General features: G+C 45.0%; 1 protein-coding gene across 1 annotated transcript in view; it reads right to left on the reverse strand.

The window, feature by feature from the left end:
* NID1 (nidogen 1) overlaps window positions 1–27,836 on the reverse strand; it is a 165,637-nt gene that overhangs the window by 135,681 nt on the left and 2,120 nt on the right. Inside the window, exon 2 of the mRNA XM_033938047.1 lies at window positions 11,994–12,293. Coding sequence (XP_033793938.1) covers window positions 11,994–12,293 — 300 coding nt within the window. The remainder of the gene's footprint in view (window positions 1–11,993; window positions 12,294–27,836) is intronic.

Below are 27,836 nucleotides of genomic sequence, written 5' to 3' on the forward strand. Positions count from 1 at the left end.
TGCTCACCTGGGTAGTAGCGATCATCAAACGGATTGGTTTGATATAATGGCTAAAGTGGAGAGCGGCCGCACGATACTTAAAGTCCTAGATTTCAAACGTATGGACTTTAATGCAATGGGAAAGTACCTGAAGAAAGAGCTGATAGGATGGGAGGACATAAGAGAAGTGGAAAGACAGTGGTCTAAGCTGAAAGGAGCGATAAAAATGGCTACGGACCTTTATGTGAAGAAAATCAATAAAAACAAAGAGAAAAAGGAAGCCGATATGGTTCTCCAACCTAGTGGCTGAGAAAATAAAGGCGAAAGAGTTGGCGTTCATGAAATATAAAAAAAACCCAAGAAGAGGTGAGCAGAAAGGACTACAGGGTGAAACTGAAAGAAGCCAAGAGAGAGATACGTTTGGCGAAGGCACAGACGGAAGAACAAATGGCTAAAAATGTAAAAAAGGGAGATAAAAATTTTTTCAGATATATTAGTGAAAGGAGGAAGATAAAAAATGGAATTGCTAGGCTATAAGATGCTGGGAACAAATATGTGGAGAGTGATGAGGAGAAAGCAAATGTGCTAAACAAATACTTCTGTTCTGTGTTCACAGAAGAAAATCCTGGAGAAGGACCGAGATTGTCTGGCAAAGTTACACGAGAAAATGGAGTAGATTCTGCGCCATTCACGGAGGAGGGTGTTTATGAGCAACTTGAAAAACTGAAGGTGAACAAAGCGATGGGACCAGACGGGATCCATCCCAGGATACTAAGGGAGCTCAGAGAGGTTCTGGCGAGTCCTATTAAAGACTTGTTCAACAAATCTCTGGAGACGGGAGTGATTCCTGGGGATTGGAGGAGAGCGGATGTGGTCCCTATTCATAAAAGTGGTCACAGGGATGAAACAGGAAACTACAGGCCGGTGAGCCTCACTTCAGTTGTTGGAAAATAGTGTACTTCCTTGAATCTAATGGGTTACAAGATCAGAGGCAACATGGCTTTACAAAAGGTAAATCATGCCAAACGAACCTGATTGAATTTTTTGATTGGGTGACCAGAGAGCTGGATCGAGGACATATGCTAGATGTAATTTACTTGGATTTCAGCAAAGCCTTTGATACAGTTCCTCATAAGAGGCTGTTGAACAAACTTGAAGGGCTGAAGTTAGGACCCAAAGTGGTGAACTGGGTCAGAAACTGGCTGTCGGACAGACGCCAGAGGGTGGTGGTTAATGGAAGTCGCTCGAAGGAAGGAATGGTGACTAGTGGAGTCCCTCAGGGTTCGGTGCTGGGGCCAATCCTGTTCAATATGTATGTGAGTGACATTGCTGAAGGGTTAGAAGGAAAAGTGTGCCTTTTTGCAGATGATACCAAGATTTGTAACAGAGTAGACACTGAAGAAGGAGTGGAAAATATGAAAAAGGATCTGCAAAAGTTAGAGGAATGGTCTAATGCCTGGCAACTAAAATTCAATGCAAAGAAATCCAGAGTAATGCATTTGGGGATTAATAATAGGAAGGAATCGTATATGCTGGGAGGAGAGAAGCTGATATGCACAGACGGGGATAGGGACCTTGGGGTGATAGTGTCCGAAGATCTAAAGGCGAAAAAACAGTGTGACAAGGCAGTGGCTGCTGCCAGAAGGATGCTGGGCTGTATAAAGAGAGGCATAGTCAGTAGAAGGAAGAAGGTATTGATGCCCCTGTACAGGTCATTGGTGAGGCCCCACTTGGAGTATTGTGTTCAGTTTTGGAGACCGTATCTGGCGAAAGACGTAAGAAGACTTGAGGCGGTCCAGTGGAGGGCGACGAAAATGATAGGAGGCTTGCGCCAGAAGACGTATGAGGAGAGACTGGAAGCCCTGAATATGTATACCCTAGAGGAAAGGAGAGACAGGGGAGATATGATTCAGACGTTCAAATACTTGAAGGGTATTAACGTAGAACAAAATCTTTTCCAGAGAAAGGAAAATGGTAAAACCAGAGGACATAATTTGAGGTTGAGGGGTGGTAGATTCAAGAGCAATGTTAGGAAATTCTACTTTACGGAGAGGGTAGTGGATGCCTGGAATGCGCTCCCGAGAGAGGTAGTGGAGAGTAAAACTGTGACTGAGTTCAAAGAAGCGTGGTATGAACACAGAAGATTTAGAATCAGAAAATAATATTAAATATTGAACTAGGCCAGTTACTGGGCAGACTTGCACGGTCTGTGTCTGTGTATGGCCGTTTGGTGGAGGATGGGCAGGGGAGGGCTTCAATGTCTAGGAGGGTGTAGATGGGCTGGAGTAAGTCTTAACAGAGATTTTGGCAGTTGGAACCCAAGCACAGTACCGGGTAAAGCTTTGGATTCTTGCCCAGAAATAGCTAAGAAGAAAAATTTTAAAAAAAAATTTAAATTGAATCAGGTTGGGCAGACTGGATGGACCATTCGGGTCTTTATCTGCCGTCATCTACTATGTTTCTATGTTACTATGTCACTGCACTAACACCGAGCCCATAAGCCTTCCCTCCCGTCAATTCTGACGTCAGAGAGGAAGTCAATCACTGCCTGGCTGGCCCAGAACTTCCTCTCTGATGTCAGAATTGTTGTACGAAATTTGGCCATATCACCCCAATTTTGCAGAATTTACATTGGTTGCTAAGTGGTTTATATGTGGAATTTAATATTCTGTGCTTAATTTTTAAGCTTTTAAAAGACAACTGTCCGATGGTGCTGAGCTCTCTGTTGCATGCTTACCAACCAACATGGATGTTACGGTGTGTGGATAAGATGTACCTGGAAGTGCTGGCCTTGAATATGGTCAGACTCTCAGGTTATCATAAAACCATGTTGACTATACAAGGGCCAATTTGTTGAAATGCATTGCCTTCCAAGATAAAACAAGCATCGAGCATTTTACAGTTCAGAAAAATGGTGAAAACCATGCTTTTTGGCCGAATGTTCTCTTAATAACGCATGTTATTTTACATTATCTTAAGTTATTTTTATTTTTAGTACTGCTGTGATCTGTATTGAATTGTGTTTCAAATTGAAATATTATCAGTGATTTTAAGGTGTGTGTTTGTCAAGTTATTTTATTATGTATGTTTTGTTGTTAACCGCTCAGAATTGTTGAATGTGGCAGGATACAAATTTTTTAAAATAAAATAAATAAAAATCTAAGAATTCTTTCCTAAGGTATCTTAAGCCTTGCAAATCCTTAGAGCTCCAAGACCCTAACAATCACCAACTTAGAAGATGTTGGTCCAGAAGAACATTTGAAGATAGATAAAAAGATGAAATTCAAAAAGTAGGATCTTAGAGCTGGAACACCATAGAAGCAACTTGATACTGTCAATCAAAAAGCTATGGAGAACACTAAAACTTGAAATAGAAACTGCAAGGGAAGGTACTAGGAAGGTATTCTCCTAAAAAAAAACCAAACCCCCATGTGCTCAACCTGAGACAAAAATAGATACTTCATCAATAATAACCTGTGAACTAACTGCTGGAGGGCAAGGAATAGCTGGGCAACTCAGGATCTTTCCAAGTTACATAAGAATTTCTTTCCATCAGAAGAGAAACAGGAGGGATATTAGTGGCTGATTAACCGTTGCCCTTAACTGTATCCATGACATCCTGTTTGTCTGTCTTGTCTGTTGTAAGCTCTTTTGAGTATGGATTGTTTTCTTCTTCTTTGTCACTCTGTACAGCGCTGCATATGTCTGGTAGCACTATAGAAATAATAGTAGTAGTAGTAGTAGAAAAAAAATAAAACTAAAAAAACTCTAGTCTGAAAAACACAGGAACCTTCTGCAATAGCCGAAGTGGGACAAGAATACTAAATATTGCTGGGAAAACATCAGTGCTGGGTAGTAACTAGTTAACATAACATTTTAGATAACTATCAATGTAACTAGTTACTTTTTTAAAATACCAACTAAATTAAGAAACTAATTACTTTTTGAAAATACTAACTAAATTAAATAACTAGTTACTTTTTTTAGTAACTACTAACAAAATTTAAAATTTACTTTTGTGTTACTGTTTACATAGCTTCAGAATAATTGATGATGAATTTCCATTCATGCTATTTTACTTATTAAGCCTCCAATTCAACTCATTTCGCTTACTTTGCCACAGTGCATTACAGTTACTACCCAGGTACTGGCTATACATGGTGACAGACAGTCAAACATGCTCTACTGAACCGTGCTCAATGACTTCTGTGAGAAGCTTTCCGCTCAAATGAAATTTCTTTCATGGCAGAGTACATTAAGGTGATGAAACCGATTGTTACGGCACTGGACACACTGCAAGATGAAGACCAGCATTTCATGTAAGTTCTTTTGCCAACTATGTCTTCCCTGCGTTCACATCTTACGTCCACCAGGCCTTCGCTCAAATTTGCCAGCCCACTTGCTGATGCTCTAATTAAGCACTTTGGTGCAGTTGAAGCTAAGGATTATTTGATAGTAGCAAGTGTTTCACATCCACAATTCAAGCTGTGCTGGATCCAGTCAAATGCTGCCAGAGCTCGTGCCAAATACTTGCTCAGGCTGATACTGCAAACACAACTCCTAAAGCAGCACCATCTTCCAGTGAAGACACCAGCTTCTTTTGCTTCTATGAATCAAATACAGGGGATAATGCTGAGCAGTTGGGACTAGACCTCTTCTTGAATGATGTTGCATGTGATATATCCAGTCTCCAGCGCTATCCAACTGTGAAGGAAGTGTTTATTCTGAAGAATACAAGCCTTCCATCAAGCACAATAGTGGGGAGAGATTTCAGAATCGGTGGACATATTCTTACACCACAGAGAAATAGTTTAACTGATGAGCATTTTGAAATGCCTTTAATGCTCAGAGCCAATAAGAAACTCATTTGAAAATAAAGTACTCGATGTAATGTTCATCTAATATAATAAAACCCTTACCCACGCATGTGCAGTTAAAATGGCGTGATCCCTGCCGCTGTGATTTGTGCTTCCGTGCCGTGTTCCATTTGCGGCACATGCGCAGTGGTGGAGCCTGTGGCAGTTTGATTTGCGGCGGTAAGAGGAGCCATTGCCTACGTTGCTTCCAGCCTAGGGCAGAGAGGGAGGCTTCAACTCGCTGCTCCTGCTTGCTTCGGGCCTTCCTCGCTGCTGGGTCCTGCTCCTGCCTTCGCGCATAAAAGAAAGTAGGTGGGAACTGGCAGCGACAAAGAACCGAAGCAAGCAGGAGCAGCGAGTTGTGAATGCTGCGCTGCCGACGGCTGTGCGAGACCCAGGAGGAGGGGGGGGAGGATGAGAAACGCTGCCTACTACAGGACAGGGGGAACAGGCAAGGGGTGCTGCTGTACAGAGAAGGATGGGAGGGAAATGCAGCTGCTGCATAGGGAACTGGGGGGGGGGGAGAGGGAAAGGGGGCCAGGGAGCAAACTTGCTATGCTTTGGGGGAGGGGTGTGCTGGAGGGCCGGCAGCAATCTGGTTCACTCTGGGGGGGAGACAGAAGGGGGCCATGGAGAGAGACAGAAAGAAAAGCAGGCAGGCATGGTGCCACAGAGAGAGACAGGCAGGCAGGGGGCCATGGAAAGAGACAGAAAGACAGGCGCACACAGAAAGACAGCGGGCAGGGAGAGAGACAGAAAGCAAGAAAGACAGGCAGGGGGCCAGGGAAAGACAGATTGGCCGAAGTGTCCATCCCGTCTGGAGAAGGTATCCAGACAGTAGTGAGTAGTGAACGTGTGAACTGAGGACCAAGTGGCAGCCTTGCAGATTTCCTCGATGGGCGTGGAACGGAGGAAAGCCACAGAAGCAGCCATAGCTCTGACCCTGTGGGCCGTGACAGCACCTTCCAGTGAGAGACCGGCCCGAGCATAACAGAACGCAATGGAGGCAGCAAGCCAGTTGGAAAGCGTCCGTTTAGAGACAGGACGACCTAGGCGGTTAGGGTCGAAGGACAAAAAGAGCTGAGGGAACGAGCGGTGGGCCCTGGTACGGTCAAGGTAGTATGCAAGGGCACGCTTACAGTCCAGCGTGTGTACCGCCTGTTCCCCAGGATGAGAATGGGGCTTAGGGAAAAAGACAGGTAACACAATGGACTGGTTGAGGTGAAATTCCGAGACCACCTTGGGAAGGAATTTAGGATGGGTACACAGAACCACCTTGTCATGGTGAAAAACAGTGAAAGGTGGGTCGGCAACCAGTGCATGCAGCTCACTAACCCTTCTGGCAGAGGTGATAGCAATGAGGAAAAGCACCTTCCAGGTAAGAAATTTGAGCAAAGTTGTTGCAAGAGGCTCAAAAGGAGGTTTCATGAGGGCAGATAAAACCACATTCAGGTCCCAGACGACTGAAGGAAGCTTCAGAGGTGGTTTGACATTGAAGAGGCCCCTCATGAACCGGGAAATCAGGGGATGAGCCGTGAGAGGTTTTCCGAGGATAGGCTCATGAAACGCAGTGATGGCACTGAGGTGGACTCTGATTGAGGTAGACTTGAGGCCAGCGTCGGATAGAGAGAGCAAATAGTCCAGTACAGTTTCCACCGCCAATGAGGTGGGATCGTGGTGATGTAGTAGACACCAAGAGGAGAATCGGGTCCACTTCTGATGGTAACATTGGAGGGTGGCCGGTTTCCTGGAGGCATCCAAAATACGACGGACAGGCTGAGACAGATTCTCTGGAGAGGTCAGCCCGAGAGAAACCAAGCTGTCAGGTGAAGCGAGGGCAGATTGGGATGCAGTAGAGACTGATGCTGCTGTGTAAGTAGAGTAGGAAACACAGGAAGAGGAATGGGCTCCCTGGAGCTTAGCTGGAGCAGGAGGGAGAACCAGTGTTGGCGGGGCCACCGAGGGGCGATGAGAATCATGGTGGCTCTGTCCCTGCGGAGTTTGAATAACGTCCGCAACATCAGAGGTAGAGGAGGAAAGGCATAGAGGAACCGATCCGTCCAGTTGAGCAGGAATGCATCCGGGGCCAGACGATGAGGAGAGAAGAGTCTGGAACAGAAAAGGGGCAGCTGATGGTTGTGAGGAGCTGCAAATAGGTCCACCTGAGGAGTGCCCCACCGAGCAAAGATGGAGCGGAGTGTGGGAAGATCCAGAGTCCACTCGTGAGGTTGAAGGATGCGTCTGAGATTGTCGGCCAGGGAGTTCTGTTCGCCCTGGATGTAGACAGCCTTGAGGAAGAGACTGTAGGCCGTGGCCCAGGTCCAGATGCGGATGGCCTCCTGACAGAGGAGGGGAGATCCGGTGCCGCCTTGCTTGTTTATGTAGTACATGGCGACTTGGTTGTCTGTGCACAGGAGAAGAACCTGAAGGTAGAGAAGGTGCTGGAAGGCCTTGAGGGCATAGAACATGGCCCTGAGTTCCAGGAAATTGATGTGATGTTGACGCTCTTGAGGGATCCAGAGTCCCTGGGTGCGAAGATCTCCCAGGTGAGCTCCCCACGCATAGGGGGAGGCATCTGTGGTTATGACCATGGAGTGAGGGGGTAGATGAAAGAGTAGACCCCTGGAAAGATTGGAGGAGTTCAACCACCATTGAAGAGATTGTTGAAGAGACGATGTCACAGAGATGGGATGAGAAAGAGGATCCGTGGTCTGCGACCATTGGTTGGCTAGAGTCCATTGAGGTGTCCTGAGGTGGAGTCGCGCCAGAGGAAGCACATGGACCGTCGAGGCCATGTGGCCCAGGAGGACCATTATCTGCCGAGCTGGGACGGAGTGATGAAGGAGCACCTGACGACAGAGGTGGAGCAGGGTCCGGTGTCAATCGGAGGGGAGAAACGCCCTCATCAGAGTAGTGTCGAGAACCGCCCCAATGAACTGAAGTCGCTGTGTGGGAAGCAGGTGCGACTTGGGGTAGTTGATCTCGAACCCCAGGAGATGGAGGAAAGAGATGGTGTGTTGAGTGGCTTGTAGCACAAGCGGAGACGTAGGTGCTTTCACCAACCAATCGTCCAAGTAGGGGAACACCTGGAGGTTGTGAGACCTGAGGAAGGCCGCCACCACAATAAGGCAGTTGGTGAACACCCTGGGCGATGATGCGAGCCAAAGGGTAGCACTTTGTACTGGTAGTGATGGTGCTGTATCTGAAACCGGAGGTAGCGACGTGAAGTCGGATTGATTGGAATGTGAGTGCAGGCCTCTTTGAGGTCTAGGGAACATAGCCAGTCGTGTTGAGAGAGAAGAGGGTAAAGCGTGGCAAGGGAGAGCATTCTGAATTTTTCCTTGACCAGACACTTGTTGAGGTCCCGGAGATCGAGGATGGGACGGAGGTCTCCTGTCTTCTTGGGAACCAGGAAGTAGCGGGAGTAGAATCCCTGACCCCTTTGGTCTGAGGGTACCTCTTCGATGGCATTGAGAAGAAGGAGGGATTGAACCTCCCTCAGGAGGAGGAGGGATTGGGAGGAGTGAGAGGCAGACTCTATGGGAGGATTGTCTGGTGGAAGAGTCTGGAAGTTGAGAGAGTAGCCGTGGTGAATGATGTTGAGGACCCATTGGTCGGATGTGATGACCTCCCAACGGCTGAGGAAGAGTTGGAGGCGTCCTCTGATAGGCTGAGGAAGAGGCAATGATGGTGGGAGACTGGCTATGCCCTGGAGAAAGGAGTCAAAAGGGTTGAGATGGTTTTGACGGAGGGAGAGGTTTGGCAGGCTGATGAGACTGGGAACGAGCCTGAGGTTGATGCTGGTGACGAGGACGGCGAGGTTGTTGCTGAGGCGGGTTGAGAGGTGTGGCCGAGAACCTGCGTTGGTAGGAGGACTGCTGTCTGTAGGGGCAAGCAGGAGGAGTCTTCTTTTTGGGTTTGACCAGAGTGTCCCACCTAGTCACGTGTGCTGAGAGTTTCTGGGTGGTGAGTCCAGGGATTCCCCGAAGAGTTTGTCACCAAGACATGGTGCGTTAGCCAGGCGGTCTTGGTGGTTAATGTCGAGGTCAGAAACTCTCAGCCAGGCCAGACGCCGCATGGCAACAGCCATGGCAGATGCTCTAGAGGTCAGTTCAAATGAGTCATAAATGGAGTGTACCATGAATTTCCGAAGTTGGAGCAGACTGGAAATGTGCTGTTGGAAAAGAGGGACCTTACGTTCAGGAATATATTTTTGCAAGGAGGAGAGTTGTTGCACCAGATGCTTCATATAGAAGGAGAAGTGAAAGGTGTAATTATTTGCCCTGTTGGCCAGCATTGCATTCTGGAACAGGCGCTTGCCAAATTTATCCATCGTTTTGCCCTCTCTGCCAGGAGGGGTGGAGGCATAGACACTGGAGCCCTGAGTTTTCTTTAAGGTGGACTCCACCAGGAGAGATTCATGGGGCAATTGAGGCTTGTCAAACCCTGGGATTGGAATGACCCGGTATAAGCTATCCAGTTTGCGAGGGGCCCCGGGGACAGTGAGGGGGTTCTCCCAATTTTTGTAAAAAGTTTCCCGTAGGATGTCATGGACGGGTAACTTAAGAAATTCCTTGGGAGGTTGCTCAAAGTCTAGGGCATCGAGAAAAGCCTGGGACTTTTTAAAGTCGGACTCTAAAGGAATGGAAAGAGCAGCCGACATCTCCCTGAGGAACTTGGTAAAAGAGGACTGTTCGGGCTTTGAACCGGTGTCAATCGTGGAGGGTTCCTCGTCCGTCGAGGAAGCGTCTTCCTCGGTACCGTGCGGGGATTCTTCCCATAAGTCAGGGTCCCTGATGTCGGGGTGTGCACGGCGGGTCATCGGTGTGGAGGGTTCGGCATGGTGGGTCTTGGAGAGAGACTTGCCGGAGCGGACCGAGGTGGTACCGGGAGAGGAAGACCAGTGCCGTTCCTGGTACCGGGAAGGGTCAGCATCGGAATGGGCCTGTACTGCAGGTTGGGAATGGTGCGGTTCAGCCGAGAGCACCGGCATGGAGGTGTTAAGCGGTACCGAGGGGGTCGACACCGATGGGATCATGCGAGGCTCGGACCGGTCTTGCACCGGAAGGTGTGAGGCCAGCAGTGCCGGCAACAGTTGTTGGAGTTGTTGCTGCAGCTGCTCCTATAACTGGGTCTGGAGTATGGCCGCGATGCGGTCGTCCAGGGGAGGCACCGGTACCGCTTTTTTCTTTTTCGGTACCATAGGTGCCGCTCTACGCTCCGGCGATGAGGCCGATGACGAGGCACTCACCGATATCGGAGCAGAGCGTTTGCGGGGTCGGTGCGGTGCCGGGAGGACCGGCGTCGCAACTGTGGCAGGAGGGCACTCAAGGGAAGTGGAAGGCTTCTTAGCCGGCTTACCTGGGGCCAGCGACCCCGAAGAAGGATCTGGCGGTGTCGAAGTAGTCGGTGCCGACTTTTGAGATGCTGTCGACATCGCGGCAGGTTCCATGGCAGATCCGGTGCCGAAGAGAAGATTTTGCTGGATCTGCCTATTTTTTAATGTGCGCTTTTTAAAAGTCGCACAGCGGGTGCAGGTGTCAGCCTGATGCTCCGGACCCAAGCACTGTAGGCACCAATTGTGCGGGTCGGTGAGAGAGATCAGGCGTGCACACCGCTGGCACTTCTTAAAGCCCGGTTGAGGGGGCATGAAGGGAAACACGGCCTCCGCAAAATCGAAGCCGGAGGCCTGTATGGTGGCAGTAGGCCCCGCCGGGGCCGGGCCGAAAAAATAAGAAAACTGGACGAGTTTTTTTTTTTTTTTTTAATAAAAGCAAAGGAATCCGAGAGGAAAAAAAGAATCAAAGAACAAGAAAAAAATACGCGAGCGGGAAGGCAAAAAATAGTTTTTCAACGGCCATTGAAAACACATGCGTCTTCTTCGCTCCGCGGAAATGAAGAAACTGGGGACCACGCACTCCTCCGTCAGGCGGGAAGGCACTCGGGCATGCGCGGTGCGGCCAACTAGAACTTTCTAGTTAAAATGTCCGTACAGGGGCTCCGTCAGTGACGTCACCCATGCGTTAAGAATATGCTGCCTGCTTGTCCTGGGATAACTTTATTTATTTTTTTGTAAACAGAAATAAACGAGGTATTAATCTCTCATGTAAAGTCCTGGCCAGAACGAACACCTTATAACATATCTGTATGACTCTGAGTGGGTGCAAAACCCAGTGGAGAATTTATTAGGTGGCGTGGAGGAGTAGCCCAATGCAGCGGAATTCTTTTTTGTTTGGGGGGGCAGCGGAATGCTTTTTTATTGGGGGAGCAGGCAAAAGCTCTGTCCTAGACCCCAATGCCAATCTCTACAACTTACCTACTGGCCACAGTGAGATTTCATGATTCCTTCATTTTTTGCCCCTTCTTACTCAGTCCTTGTACTAACGAGTGAAACAGTATATGAAGACAATATTGTAATGTAATGTAATTTATTTCTTATATACCGCTACATCCGTTAGGTTCTAAGCGGTTTACAGAAAATATACATTAAGATTAGAAATAAGAAAGGTACTTGGAAAATTCCCTTACTGTCCCGAAGGCTCACAATCTAACTAAAGTACCTGGAGGGTAATAGTGAAGTGAAAAGTAGAGTTAGAGGAAAAATAAAAATAAAATAAATATTTTAAAAAGACAGCATTGGTCTAAATACTTTGGAAGGTAGAAGAGAGGAGAGAAAGGAATAGAAGCAGAATGGGTCAGCGTCAGTGATGAAGTGGAGCAAGTCCACCAAGATTCTGTCCAAATATCAATTTCTTAATGGGGCAAAAACTTTGCATCTCACACATAAAATAATGAACCTACTTTTTGTATTTCCTTACCCTGTTAAGCCTTCCACAAAGAGTACAAGAAAAATGTATTACAACAGGTAGCCAACCACTTCAATATAGTTGCCATTATTCCAAGTTAATTTCAAAACGCAGGAGGTACAAAAACTCACTTCTGTTCTCCAATCCAGAAGGTTCTTTTCTTATACCATTTCACAACTTGCGGGCAACACCCTCCCATTTTCCCATGTCAGCCATCTGTGGCAATTACATTACTGCTTTGTATCACAAAATCCCCCCAAAATAAGTTGGCTGTATATAATTCTTGAACACTTTAGCATTTGCCTGAAGAAGTGAGAGTAATAACCTGAGGGAAATCAATTAATATATTCACCTTGTTTTCAGAAATGGAATCTCCTCTCTTCTCTTGGTAGGCTGCCACATTTTCCCAGGTAACGATGACAACATTATTGGGATAGAAGTCATCCAGTGGAAAGCCTCTGTTGATGTGCTCTGCAGCAAGCTGCAAGATTGCAGGGGATGAATCTTCTCTATAAAACACCTTGCCATGTCCATCTGTAGTGTCCAGATCAATCATAAAAGGGGCAAGCACACCAAACCTGGGTGGGAATGTTGCTAGATAGTCATCCTCTTGCGATGGTTCACTCGTTGCAATGATACCATTCGTTCCAATCTGTAAAAGATATACACAAACAAAGCTCAATAAAAGGCAGCAATAAAGGGGACACAGACACACATCAATGTTCTTCATATAGAATACGAGTGTTTATTTGCTGAAAAGTCTTCATTAAAAAAACCCCCACAAATTCCACATAGATTTTGAAACCACTCTATTCAAGAATAATGATTCAAAATGTCCCTCTAGTAAGTAAAAATTACCTTAAAGTGCCCAGAAGTTTAAAGTAACAAGTGTCAGGAGATAGGAAGGCTACCAGTCTGAGCAGTAAGGCAACATGAAAACTAACAGTTTTCTTGGATATAGTAGTAGTAACACTACCCTGGATTCATGGAGACCCTACTTTCTATACTCTATTCAGTTCCAGAGGCCATTTACTAAAACGCATTAAAAACACTAGGATAAATATTCAGCTGGCAGCAGTTAGCATTTAATTCACTGCTGGCTTTATACCCCCAACATTCAATGCCAGACCATGTCCAGGTACTGGCATTAAATATCCAGGTTTGTGCGACTGGCTGTCTCTTATTCAGTTAAGTGCGATATTCAGCACTTAACCACCTATATGAAATTGGATAAAGACAGGATTGAGTTTTATGCAGTCTAATTTGTCCAGTTAACTTAGGCCCTGGTTAACTAAGCAGTTAAATTTAGGACACCATAAAGGCACCGTTCTGAATTTTGTGATAGGGAAAGGGATTGGGACTTGTATACCACCTTTTTGTAGTTTAACAACCACACTCAAAAGCGGTTTACATATAGGTACTTCACGCATTTTCCTCGTCTGTCCCAGTGGGCTAGTATCTATCTAATGTGCTTGGGGCAGTGACGGATTAAGGGCCAGATTCACTACGATCCGAGCAGGTCCAACGAATTCTGCACAACTTAATATGCAGATGGGGGTGATCGGAGGAATGCCCCCATCTGCAGGCACGAATCACTGTTGTGTGATCCCCGCGCATGCGCAGACCATCTGTAGATGGTCTACGCATGCGCTAGACCTCCGGGGCCGGCTCTGAGCTGAAAAATATAATTTGCATGGCAGGGAGCTTACCAGTACCTGGAAGTAAAAACGAAACAGCAGAGAACTTCCAAGCTGGATGAGACCCAAAGATCCCAAACTGACCCATACGACGGTGCTTAGAAACCGGATATGCTGCCCGAGCATGCAATGGGGTTTGATGCCTGCGAGCAGAGGAGGGAAGATTTTTTTTTCCGAGAGCTGTGAAACTTTTCGCGAGCCCGTTTACTCTCCCATGTCCCAGACTAGCCTGCCCTTTCCCGGAGTGCGGGTCCGTGGTTTTAACCCACGGGTTTAAAGCAGGGCTGCACTGCGGGGAAGGGCAGGCTAGCCTGGGACACGGGAGAGTAAAACGGGCTTGCTAAAAAGTTTCAGCTCAGGAGGCTGTGGAGGAGAACATGCCCTGAGAAGCGTGTGACAGAGCCCAGGCTTTTTAAGAGCCAACAACAGTTAGGGCGGCAAAAGCAGGGCTGCAGAAAGGCAGGAGAATCAGGGCTGAGCAGGAGATTAGGGCTTATAGCAGAGAAGCAGGGCGGCAGAAGGCAGGGCAGTCGGAAAGGGCTTGAGCGACTGGTTATCAGCAGTCGCTTGTTTGTGATCGGCCAGCACAGTCAGTGTTGCAGGGTTTTGGTTAGTGAATTGCATCCCTGCCTACTTTGCATGCCGTTCCCCTCATTTGCATGCGCGGATCCGAAGATGGTCGGCAGAGAGGTAAGTGAATCAGGCCTGAGTAAAATCAGGTCGCAAAGGGGTCGCAAACCAATCAGTACACGATCGGTTTGCTTTGTGAATCTAGCCCTAAGTGACTTGCCCAGGATCACAAGGAGCAGTGCGGGGTTTGAACCGACAACCTCAGGGTGCTGGATATCATGGAGAGGGGAGATGGGGGAGGGATAGAAGAAATAATGGATCTAAAAACAGAAGAGGGAGAGAGATGGTGGACAATGGGATTTAGGGAGGGAAGGAACAGAATGGGAGAGAAGTTGGATGCAAGGTATGGTGTAGGGGGATAGAGATACTGGATAGAAGGGTAGTTAGAAAGAGAACTGGAGAGCTGGTGTGGAAGAAGGGAGAGATGCTGGATGAAAGGGTAGTTGAGAAAAGGAGAGATGGTGGATCTGGGGATGGTGAGGTCCATTGCTGCAGCTAAGGGAAGAAAGACAAAAAAAAAAAAAAATGGAAAGATACCAGACCTCCGGGGGAGGGAAGGGAAATGGAAGGGGAGGACAGAGATGGTTACACGGAGAAAGAAGAAAACGACAAATGGGCAAGAGACCCTGGCAAGCGAGTTATCAGAAGACGTTTGTTGTAGAGCCTGGGACCAACATGATCTGAATAAAAAACAGATAACAAAAGGTAGAAAAAATAATTTTATATTCTGTTTTGTGATAATAATGTGTCAGATTTGAAATTTGTATCCTGCCAGAGCTTGTATTAGACTGCGAACATGAGCTAGAAATTAAGAAAGAGAAAGTCTTTTTTTTGTTTATTTTGTTTACACCACAGCACCAGTGTGGGTAGGAGAGGGCAAAGGGGGTGAAGAGGCTATAAAATAAACACAAAAGATATTAAAGTGAAAAAGTTGATTAACCAAATCAAGATCTACACAAGGTTAACCTATCAAAATTGGGTAACTAAGGGCTCCTTTTACGAAGGTGCGCTAGGGTTTTTAGCGCACGCATAAAATTACCACACCTCCTAAAAAGGAGGTGTAGTGGCTAGCGCACTCAGGAATTTAACGCGTGCTATTGCGCGCATTAAGGCCTTAGCGCACCTTTGTAAAAGGAGCCCTAAATGAAGGAAAGAATCTCAGAATTACCACTCCAAAGGATCATAATGATATTCTCCTTATAGGAATTGTGACATGGGTATCTTTTATAGATCCAAAACCGTCATATTTATTTTTTTATTAAGTTTATTCACTCAATATTACTCAAAAATAAAATTTTTTTAATGTTCTTAAATTTATTTTTTGTTGTTTTTTCAGATTTTTTTCAAATTTTCTTATAACACACTTTAGCACAATTTAAATTCTCAACCAATATTAGCGGTTCTAAACAACTGTGCTGCAAACCGTTATTATTGCTTCCAATGAAAGTAACTTGGTGTTGCAGATTTACTACATCTCATTATGAGAAAAACTCTACTTTGATATGCAAAATCTCAACCGACATTACTGGTTGTAAAACGGAGCACTTATCTTATGCTTCAAATGTTGATCTGAGTCACTGAAGCTGCGTAGATTATGCCGTGTAAGCCACAAACATTTACAGACTGACGGGGACCCATTTCGCCGCTCACAAGTGGCTTCTTCAAGGTTAACATGTCGGGATTTAGAATCTATACCACAGTGCCAGTGTGGGTAGGAGAGGGCAAAGGGGGTGAAGAGGCTATAAAATAAACCCACCAGGATGTTCGGAAAAAAAATACCCAATTGGGCAGGAAAATCAAATCGAAAAAAATCGATTCAATAGGCTGAATCAAATCAAAATATTTTTTCCTCAATTGGGCAGCATTAGTGGGGACAGTGCAAGCAAATCTCTCTGAAGATTATTCTTTGTGGATATCCTGAAACCCAGACTGGCTGGGAAAGCCCCAGGACAGGTTTAGGAGGAATCACAGACCTATGGGCTTCTTAGTATTATTGCATTCGCTAAACCTTACTAAAAAGGCCCCAAATAGTCCAAGTTTTATAAACCTGTTGCAATGCATTTAAAATGCACTGTTACTGCCAGCAAATGCATTTATGCATGCATGCTTCCCGACCCCCATAACTACATTAAAACATTATAATAATACATAAGGCTCTGTACTCTGGCTTCCCTCTTTATTTGGCTGTGCTGCTGACTCCCTTCTCTGCCTCTTATCTTCTGCACTCTTTTTGCAGTTTCCTCCCTCGAACTCTGCATGCCTTGAATCAACTAGCAAAGTGCCTTTTCTTCTTAGGACCATTACTCTGGAATGCTGTAGCCTAGCCTCCCAAATGCACCTCGAGTCCTCCTTTGTTAAATGTAAAGCCCATTCAAGATGAGTGTATGGGTCATATTTTATTCAATTTAATGATGTAGAAAGGACCTACTGTACACACTTAATAAGGCATATGGGGTTGCCCTCAGGAAGGGTCATATATAGCCAAACACTCCTATCCAGTTCTGTCCTTCTCTCTATCACCTTTGCTTTCCTGTCTGGAATTATGGCATTTTTTTTCTATTATATTGAATAAAAAGTGGCATTTTAAATCTCCAATGAACCCACACATCCAGCACTAGAAATCAATCAGCAAAGTGCACTATGGCACATACATGAACGATGAATTTATAAAGCTTTAACTGTTATGCAGAACACAAGTTTATACAGTTTTTATTTGTTTTAACAGTGTCCATAGAAATTTCCTGCCGGTCCACAGGGCCGGCACGTGCATCGGGCCCCAGACAATGCTCTTCAGCCGCTGGTCCACGGTGCAATCGATGCGGTGTTGTCTTCGGGCCGGCTCCCTCTTCTTCAGTGCTGCAGTGCACAAAGCCGTGGGCAGAGACTCCTACGCGCGTCCTGTGCCTGAACTGGAAGCCTTCTCTCTGACGTCGCAACATCAGAGGGAAGGCTTCTAAATGAGGCGCAGGACGTGCGAGGAGCTGCTGCCCACGGCTTTGTGCACTGCAGAACTGAAGAAGAGGGAGCCGGCCCAAAGATAACACCGGGGAGGCAGCCAGGTCAGGCACAGCATAGAGGGAGGGAGACAACGGTAGGGGGAATGATTTTATTTTTTAATTTAGTGATTGATTTACATCTGCTCTGTTCAAGAAGAAATGCATTTGTTTCTTTTCCTCTGAGGTTGCACTGCATGCAGAGTCTTGCATCTTAGGGTTTGTTTGTATATATTAGTACTTTTAGTTTTTGGTCCCGTATTTGCATGGGGTTATCTTTGTGCTGGTAGGAATGAATGTTGAGAAGCATACAGTGTGTTTTGTATAGTTTAATTTTGTGGTTAACCATTATGTGGTGTTAATATGATTATATTGTGTGTGTGTATATATATATATATATATATATATATATATATATATATATATATATATATGAAAAATGAATGGAAAAAATGGTGTTACAATTATTATTATTATGAGGGTGGGGTCTGGGGCGGAGATTGGGTGGAGATGGGCGGGGTCTGGCCCACGACTTAGCCCAGTGTTTTTCAACTGCCAGTCTGAGGACCGATGCCGGTCCACAAAATAATTATTTTATTTCCTCTGGTCCATAGGTATCAAAAGCTTGAAGAACACTGCTGTATATTATAAACACTATTGATAATATTAGGGGACAGTTGCTGGGGGCAACGTGGCTAACAGTGAACTTTTCTACACATCTGGTGACAGTGTCCACTCATTTAGGGTTTCTGGGATCACACATTCCTTTTTGTACCCAAAAGCATCATCAGGGCTTATATCGGAACTGTTCTACCTGCCCCCCAAACACCCCTGTGGTAGTCCCTAACTTTGTAGCAAAAATGAAATAGTTAAGAAGGATGTTCTTGCACTGAAAAACTCCAAAATGAACAGCCATTTTCCAGAATGAAAATATCCAAAATATGAATACCAAAAGAATAGGCACAAAAACATCTGTCTGGCATCACATGTACAAAAAATGGTCGCACAGACATTCCTGCAGAGCACTGGGGCAAACTAGTGGTCAAAGTAGTGGACTTGGGACCCTGGTACAAATCTCACCTTAATTCCTTTGTATGTTACTGTTGGCCCTCCAGGAACAAATAAAAATCTACTGTATCTAAAAAGGTACATAACTACAGTATTTGTATTTAGTTCATCTCTGTGTTTTTAATCAATAAAGCTCATTGTTTTTAAGGCTGACATGTAAAGATCCATTCCCTATTTGGTGCTTGTTTTGGTTTGCTTGACGTGGGGTTGTTTGACCTTGTTTCTGTGGTTTACACCATTACAATAGCCATCACACTGGTAGATATCTTATAAATTCAGGTACAGTAGGTATTTCTATGTTCCAGAAAGGAGTGGCCCAGCTTGTTTAAGGTCCCTCCCATAGGAGGCTCTGATGGCCCAGATGCCCCATAGGAGGGGCCTTAGGTGTCCGGACCAGTCAGAATCTTAGGCCCCTTCCCGGTGCATCCAGGGAGGGACCTAAAGCCAGGTTGTATAAGGCCCCTCCTATGGGAGGGGCCTTAAACAACTTGGGCCAGAGTTCCAGGCCCCTCCCCAGTGCATCCCATGATGCACCAGGGAGGGGAAAGCTCATTTTGGAAGAGGTGGGCTAGCTGGCCGGAGGGAGTAGGCATCCCTCTGGTCAACCATCTAAATAAAGGTACAGGCGAGAGGGTTCAGAAGCAGAGGGGAGGTGTTGTGATGCAGCAGGAAAGAATGGGCATCTCTCCCGCTGCTGGGGGGGAGGGGGGTTCGCTTGTCAGTGGGAGAAAGTAGGCATCTCTCCCACTCCTGGGGGGAGGGCGCTTCTCAAAACAGCTTTTCTAGCAGTTATGCTGGGGTTTAAAACAGTGCTGTCACTGTACTGACACCCCTGAACCAATCGCTGATTTGTCACCAAAAGCCGACGCCACTCTTGGAGAATGGCTCGGTGATTTTAAAAAATACACTGGAGTGCTCATTTTAACGTTTAAGAGCCCCCATTTGCATGTCAGTGTCAGAGATTGCTAGAAACCTCACTAAAAACAGAGATAAGCTGTTTTGAAAATCCACCGTTACAATGTGTGCAGGCTAAACAGTTTAGCGACGGCTTTAAACTTTTGAGAATCTGGGCCTCAGTGAGGCCACTGCCCTAACATCCAGCAACCTTGCTCTCTTTCATCTTACTGAACAGTACCCTGCCACCATAAATCTATTTAGTTTTTAGGTAATCATGGCGCACTGGTACTAACCTGGCTCCTTCCCCCCTCAACTTACTAAACCTCATGTTTACAGAATCTCTTGGCTCTGTTCTTAACACTGCTTTCTATCCGATGGAAGCCTTAGGTTGAACTTTGATTTAAGGAAGGTAGTAAACAGAGACAACGTAACATAGCATGTTCAGATTCCATTACAAGTGATTGCCTGTTCAGCCTCCACTGATTCAGCTATTCCAACCTGTTACATCATTGGCATTTTGGATTTGATTGTTCGCCTATCCAAATCCAAGTTCAAGATGAGTTACAAATAGGTGCACAAGTCATTTCCCTATCCAGGTGAGCATACAGTCTAAAAGTCCTATTCAATGGTCAGCTCCTCTACCATTTCTTACCATCACGTTTTGTACCAGTCGACAAAACGGCCTGTCTAGTTTATCAAAAAAAGCTCTGATCTTCCTTTATTCATTGATATCTGGGCTCTAATCATTTATTCATTGATATCTGGGCTCTAATCAATGTTCTCCCTCATTTCTTATGGCCCATGTGCGCAAGTTTTCAGCCTCCATTCGATGTGTGCAGTATAGCACACATGCACAATAAAGCAGCAAATATTTTGTGCACACAGTTGCTAGGCATGTGTGCTCCCTTTTTAATCCATGTACATATGCACACACACACAATTTAGAGGGAACACTGGCTCTAACCACAGTCCCTCTCTCCTTGCAGATTATCTTAGCCTGAAACGCTTTCTCCATGCCCAATATTGGCCCCTTTCCCTGTAAAAATTCCGTTACCATTTGTGGAAGGACAGCCTCTTGAAGAGCATCCAGGATCTCACTACTTGTAACTAAATCCACAGATGTGATACTTCAATCCACATCCAGTAAAATAAATCTCCCAAAAGCAACGCCAGCCCTTTCACTGCAGCCTCCTCGCTCCCCTAACTCAAACAGCAAATATACACTATAATCCTTCCTAGAATCTTAGCTGTACTGTTATTTAACAGCAAAATGTCACTCGTTTACAAACTAGCGCAATTCGCCCAGGATTATAATTACTGCAGTTGAACTTTTGTTCTGGTAAGAAAAACAGATGTTCAATGAGCAAGCAAAACAAATTATATCACTGATCGTCTGTCTCCTCTAAAGTGCTTCATACATTCTCAGGGTAAAACATCTGTTGAAACAGCAATGAACAAGAAAGAAGAGGTTTTCATTACACCCCCCCCTTTCCGACTCTTAAGAATCCTGGCATCTTCCACCCACTTCCAGCACTGACCTTCGCCCCGGGTGCTACTTGCTCTAGTTTCCTGAGGGCAAGCTTTTCTTTTTCTTAAGTATCACCACAGGAAATTCCTCTCTCCCCACTTCTAAGCTTTCAAAAGCCAGTCTGGGGAATGTAAGGGAGAGCCGACATCCGATTTTACTGCATCACTGGGGGGGGGGGTCTAATCCAGAAACATCATATTTGTGACTGTTTCACTACTGTGATCACTGTTAGTTCTTAGCCAAGCTGAGGAACATTTGCCAGCAAATAAGGTTTATTCATTATCCCCCAGATTCTCTATATGGTGACTAAAGTTGTACAGGCAAATATGGCAGTCCAGCCAAATTGTGGGCACAACTTAATTGTTTAACAAATCAATCAATCAATTGACCATTAACAAGCATTTATTGGCACTAATTAGAATTTATTGCACAACTTTCTCAAACTGGTGTGTGTAAATTGTAATGCAAAAATCTCAAAAGGGAGCATGGGCAGGTTGTGGGCATTCCTAAAAATTGCATGTACTCTTATAGAAAGTAAAGATACTTACCTATAACAGGTGTTCTCCGAGGACAGCAGGTATATATTCTTATATGGAACCTGCTATGGACACTAGGGTGGCACAGTGGTTAGAGCTACAGCCTCAGCACCCTGAAGTTGTGGGTTCAAACCCTGCACTGCTCCTTGTGGCCCTGAGCAAGTCAACTAATCTTCCATTGCCCCAGGTACAAAATAAGTATCTGTTTAAATGTAAACCACTTTGAGTGTGGTTGTGTAACTACAAAAAGGCAGTATACAAGTCCCAATTCCTTTTCCTAATTGCACTGTCACTTTAAATCTTTTAGTAGTGCTCATACCACATGTGTGCCAGTGCCTTCTCACCCAATATCAGCTCAGTAACAAAACTAAGAAGCCCAGTAGGGGAGGTGGGTGGGTTGCGAGAATATACGCCTGCTGTCCTTGGAGAACACCTGCAAAAGGTAAGTATCTTTGCTTTCTCCGAGGACAAGCAGGCATAATATTCTCACATGTGGGAATCCCAAGCTGCCAGGATCACATGTGTGGCGCAGTGGTTGAAGCTACAGCCTCGGCACCCTGGGGTTGTGGGTTCAAACCCCGCACTGCTCCTTGTGGCCCTGGGCAAGTCACTCAGTCCTCCATAGCCTCAGGTATGTTAGATTGTGAGCCCACCGTGACAGATAGGGAAAATGCCTGAGTACCTGATTGTAAAACTGCTTAGATAACCTTGATAGGCGGTATATTAAAAAAAACAAACACACACACCCCTAATAATAATAATAATATACAGGAGCCTGGCAACACCTTATAGGGTTAGAGCAGTGTCTCTCAAACTGTGTGCCATGGCAGAGTGGTGTGCCACAAGAGATTCCAAAATTGTACTTTATTTTTTAAAAAATTCCCTTCATAAGTATAAATTAGAATAAATGACATGTATGTACGATTCTGTCACTGTTATGAGCATCTGTGTGCGAAGGATACAACCCCCTGGACAAGCATCATACTCTGGTGTGATTGGTCCTTGAAATCTAGCAGCAAGTAAATTTATTTTTTATGCAGTAATTATCCTAACTTGAACAACAAAGCAATCAAGGCTTCGATACTATTTGGATCTTATCTTTGAGAACTTGGATTTTCAGCTCTGACAAATTAAAATCGGGAAAAAAAGAGAATGACTGCAGATGGTGGATGATGAAATGTCTGTTTGTCAACTATCAAGTCGAGTTTTGAATTAATTTGCACTCAAAAACAAGCACATCCATTGCACTGATTAGCAATTCTATTCTATCTACTGTACTTTAGTTTCACCATTGTTACAATTACCTATAAATAGCTTAAAGAACTTTAAATAAATAACTCTCAAATTTAGTTGTTTGTTAATTTTGCAATTTTATAATTTTAATTATAATGTGCCGCGAAAAACATTTGCTCCATTTAATGTGCCGGAGCTAAAAAAAAGTTTGAGAGACACTGGGTTAGAGGGAAAGTTGACTTTAAGTAGAGAATAGATGTTGTCCAAACCAACTGTCTTTTCTGGAACTGTGCTCTAAACAGTACCGAGAAATAAAACGCATGGATTGAGGACCAAGTAGCTGCTTTGCAGATTTCTTTAACAGATGCAAAGCGAAAATGAGCCACTGAGGCAGCCATAGCCCATACATTCTAGGCTGTCACACAGCCTTGTAGTATTAATCCATTCTGAGTATACACAAAGAAGAAGTAGAGTTGATTCTTTTGGATACAGAGCTCCTAACCTATTAGGATCAAAGGCGACAAAGAGCTGAAAGGATCCTCTATGTCTATTGGCTTAGTGTGGTCCAGGTAGTATGCCAGAGCACATCTGCAGACTAAGGTGTGAAGGGCTGCTTCTCCAGGATGAGAATTGGACTTTGGAAAGAAACAGGCAGAACGATGAGGTGGAATTCTGAAAGTACTTTAGGGAGATATTTTGGATGTGTTCAAAGGACTACCTTGTTGTATCAGTCCTGACCTTCTATAGAGAAGATCCAATACAAGGACTTGAAGTTCACTCACCTGGCGTGCAGACATGAGAGCTATGAGGAAAACAACTTTCCAAGTGAATAGTTTGAGAGAGCAAGATGTAAGCAGCTCAAAGGGAGATTTCATAAGAGCAGAGAGAGAGAATTATGTTAAGAACCAAGCAACAGGAGGAGACTCGATAGGTGGTTTTGTATGGAATAGGACTTTCATGAAATGGGCTACTAAGTGATGTACAAAATTAGACTTCTTGTCCAGATGGGAGTGAAATGCATTGATAGCACTGAGATGAGCACTAACCAAATTGATTTTCAGACCAGAATCAGAGAGGTAGAGAAGGTAGTCAAGGATGTATGAAGTGGACCCGAGACAGGATCCAGCGAATGCAATGAATACCAGGAAGAAAATATGTCTACCTGAAACAATAACTGCATTGCGTGGAAGATTTCCTAGACGTTTCAATGACAGCAAATACTGCAGCCAAGAGGGAGAAAGCGTTTATCTGTTCTGTGAAAGAAACTGCACTGCTAGTGCTCACGAGAAGGGTTGGGATGAAGTGTGGACCCTTTGTTCCGAGTGAGTAATGTTGAAAATAGTTGCAGGTTCCATAGTGCCCTGATTGAGAGCTCAAGGAGTGGAAATCAAGCCTGTCATGGCCAAAAGGGTACAATGAGGTACCCCAATCCTAGCAAAGTTTGAGTAGTTTTCCCTGTGAGAGGGATTGGAGGAGATGTGTAGCCATAGAGGAACTTGTCCTCCCAATGAAGTAGAAAGGCGTCCGATGCCATGCAAGTGGGACAAATAGTCTAGAACAGAAATGTGGAAGTTTGCTGTTCTGAGAAGTGAAGCAATATATGCCCAACATTCCCCATCAAGACAAAATCAGATGCAAGACTGTTGTACTGAGACCATTCATGAGGTTGGATTAGTCTGTTCAACCTGTCTGCTAACACATTCTGCTTCCCCAACAAATAAAGCATCCTGAGAAGTATGATGCAAGCAGTGGCCCAATTCCAAATTTCAATTGCCTCCATACGAAGGCAATAAGATCCCGTGCTTCCATGTCTGTTCAAATACAACATAGCAACCTGGTTGTCTGTACGGACGAATACTACCTGTTGAAGGAGGCAGTCTTGGAATGTTTTGAGACCATTCCCTATCATTTGAGGCTCTAGGAGATTGATATGGAAGGTCTGTTCATGGTAAGACCACATTCCCTGAGTGTGGAGACCATCTAGATGAGCTCCCCAGCTTAGCATCAAAGCAATGGGGTTAGAAGTTTTTGGTGGGGAAGGGGCTGGAAAGGGAGAACCTGGGTAAGACTGTGAGCTACCATCTACCACTGGAGAGAGTGCTGGATATCCAAGGTAAGCTGTACTGGAGCAGATAGGGATCCTATGATTTGAGACCACTGGATCGATGAAGTCGATTGCAAAACCCTGAAGTGAAGATGTACGAATGAGGTCACGTGAATCTTCAATGCCATGTGAACGAGAAGGCATAACATCTGGCATGTAGAAGTGTGTTTGAGGGTAGAGATTGTTTGATACAAGCGATGAGATTGTTGATCCTTCGCTCAGATAGAAAAGTCAACCCTGATTTGTGTTCAAGAGTGTTCTTATAAACTCCAAGGTTTGAGGCGCTGAAGAGAAACTGAAGTAGACATAGTTTCTCAGCTCTGCGACAACTAAGGACTGATGGTTCTGTGAGCCGTCAGGTGGGAAGGCACCATCATGCATGCACTATGGGCACTGCCTAAAATTTAAAATGACAGTGCACTTGGCAGTGTCTGTACTGGGTTTTGTGGATGACATCACCCACGTGAGAATATTATGCCTACTTGTCTTTGGAGAATTTGTCCAATCTGTGCAGAATTTAGGTACAACACTTACACCAGTTTTAGTTGGTATAAATGATCATACCTAAATTTTAGTCACGGGGCAGCCACTACCCATATTCTATAAACCGCACCTACCTTTAGGCATAGTTTATACAGTAGAATAATGTTAAGCACATTTTTATTCTGCACTGATTTTAGGGGGGGGGTCAAAGTATGTACCACTATATCTGAGCTTCTCAAATTGTGGATCAGGACCCCAAGTGGAGTCACGACCTAGGAGGGCTCTCCATAGATGGATCATTGTTCTGTATCTCCAGGGAGGGGGGCATAATTTTACTTAGCTGCAATTATGAGGTCACAGTCACAGAGGTTTGGGAAACACTGCACTATATACATGCAGGGGACAATTTGATAAATGGGCATTTCTGTGTAGGAACCTCGAAGCCATGCAGTTTTAGCCTATTCTGCAGCAGTATCTGAGAATCCACATTCCATTATATAATCCTAGCATAATCCAACACCAGTGCACCTAATGTCAGGAAGTGATGCGGGAAAAGTAGGGATCAAACGTAACTATAAAGCAATCAAACTAATATAATACATCCCAATAATGAAAAATGTATGTATGTAAATGAATAAAAGAGGGTCACCTGAGAGACAATCATCAAATCAATATGTTCCACAGCATAGAATCTTTTATGGCCCAAGGTATATCAGACTCATGCCTTTGGATATTCAATTCTAAACACTTAGAAACATAGACATAGAAGATGACGGCAGAAAAGGGCTACAGCCCATCAAGTCTGCCCACTCTGCTTACCCACCCCCTGTCTATGCCCTAATGACCCAATTTCCTTATCTTGACCCTCGTAGGGATCCCACATGGGTATCCCATTTATTCTTAAAGTCTGGCATGCTGTCTGCCTCGATCACCTGCACTGGAAGCTTGTTCCAATGATCAACCACTCTCTCTGTGAAATTTTCCACCCCTGAGTTTGGGCGGGAGCCCTCTTGTGGCCGAGGGTCCCTTGAGAAAGAAAATATCATCTTCCACTTCGACACGTCCCGTGAGGTACTTAAATGTTTTGATCATGTCTCCCCTCTCCCTACGTTCCTCGAGAGTGTAGAGCTGCAATTTGTTCAGTCTCTCTTCGTACGAGAGACCCTTGAGCCCCGAGATCATCCTGGTGGCTGTCCGCTGAACCGATTCAATTCTGCGCACATCTTTACTGTAATGTGGCCTCCATAATTGCACACAGTACTCCAGATGAGGTCTCACCATGGCCCTGTACAACGGCATTATGACTTCAGGCTTTCGGCTGACGAAACTTCTATTGATACAACCCAATATCTGCCTTGCCTTAGATGAAGCCTTCTCCACTTGATTGGCAGTTTTCATGTCTGCACTGATGATTACTCCTAAATCTCATTCTGCTGAAGTCCTAGTTAAAGTTTCTCCGTTTAAGAAGCACGTCCTGCATGGATTTCCGCTTCCGAGGTGCATGACCTTACATTTCTTAGCATTGAAGCCTAGCTGCCAGGTTGAGGACCAACTTTCCAATGTAAGCTGGTCCTGCGCCATATAATTCTGTAAACTGCATTCACTTACTATATTACATAGTTTGGCGTCATCGGCGAATACTGTTATTTTACCTTGAAGCCCTTGAGTCAGATCCCCTATGAATATGTTGAAAAGGAGTGGACCCAGGACCGAGCCCTGCGGCACTCCACTGGTCACCTCCGATGTTTTAGAGAGGGTACCATTAACCACCACCCTCTGAAGTCTGCCACTCAGCCAATCATTGACCCATGCAGTTAGTGTCTCTCCTAACCCCATCAATTCCATCTTGCTTAGCAGCCTGCGGTGTGGGACACTGTCAAAAGCTTTACTGAAGTCCAGGTACATGACGTCCAAAGACTCTCCAAAGTCCAACTTTCTTGTTACCCAGTCAAAGAAGCTGATGAGATTGGATTGGCAGGACCTACCCTTGGTGAATCCATGCTGACTGGGATCCCGAAGATTCCTTTCATTCAAGATCGTGTCCAATTTGCTTTTAATTAGTGTTTCCATGAGTTTGCACACTATTGATGTGAGACTCACCAGTCTATAATTCGCAGCCTCTGCCCTGCAACCCTTTTTATGCAGAAGAACGACATTAGCTAATTTCCAGTCCAGGGGAACTTTCCCCTTACTTAGAGAGAGATTGAATAGCTCAGCCAACTCTTCCTTCACACCTTGAACTACAAAATAGAATCTCTCTGCCTAAAAAGTATTGGCACATCTTTATTCAAAAAACTGCATTACTACAAACTCATGTTAATCCTATATTAATGCAAAGTTTTACAGAAAAGTGTAAGTGACCACTTATCTGCTTAAAAGCAACAGTCAGTCATGAACCATTACATCACCCAACACCCATAAACTAGTATCAAAGGTGTTTTGGCTTCCCACCTGCTTCCAGGATAAATCAAAAGGGTCACACAAAATGGTTTTAGAGCTTCAGCTTCCCATAAACTTTTCAAGGCACAACACTCACATTTCATAAAGCCGAGAATAATTCTGTACCCTACATATTTGGGAGGGGGGTACAGAAGAGTGTGGCATAGTGGTTTAAAGCTACAGCCTCAGCAGCCTGAGGTCATGGGTTCAAACCCCATGCTGCTCTTTGTGACCCTGGGCAAGTCAATCAAACCTCCACTGCCCAGGTACATTAGACAGACTGAGTCCGCCAGGACAGATAGGAAAAATTACCTGATTTGTAACCTGTTCTGAGCTCCTTTGGGAGAATGGGCTAAACAAATATAAAATAAAGCTAAGAATAATTCTGCACCCCACATATTGGTTTTTTTTTTATGTTTTGTGCCAGTCAGGAACTAGCAGGGCTCAATCAGTTCTCACAGAAGAAAACATTGCAAGAGTTGAAGGAAGCAGAGATGCCATGCTTGCTTGAGAAACTCCCTAACCTCTACTTGTCCTGCTTGTCTATTGATTAGATCAGCATCTCGCAATCTTTCCAAAGCCACGGC

The sequence above is a fragment of the Geotrypetes seraphini genome, chromosome 3, assembly GCF_902459505.1.
Source record: "Geotrypetes seraphini chromosome 3, aGeoSer1.1, whole genome shotgun sequence".
NCBI classification, from domain to species: Eukaryota; Metazoa; Chordata; class Amphibia; order Gymnophiona; family Dermophiidae; genus Geotrypetes; species Geotrypetes seraphini.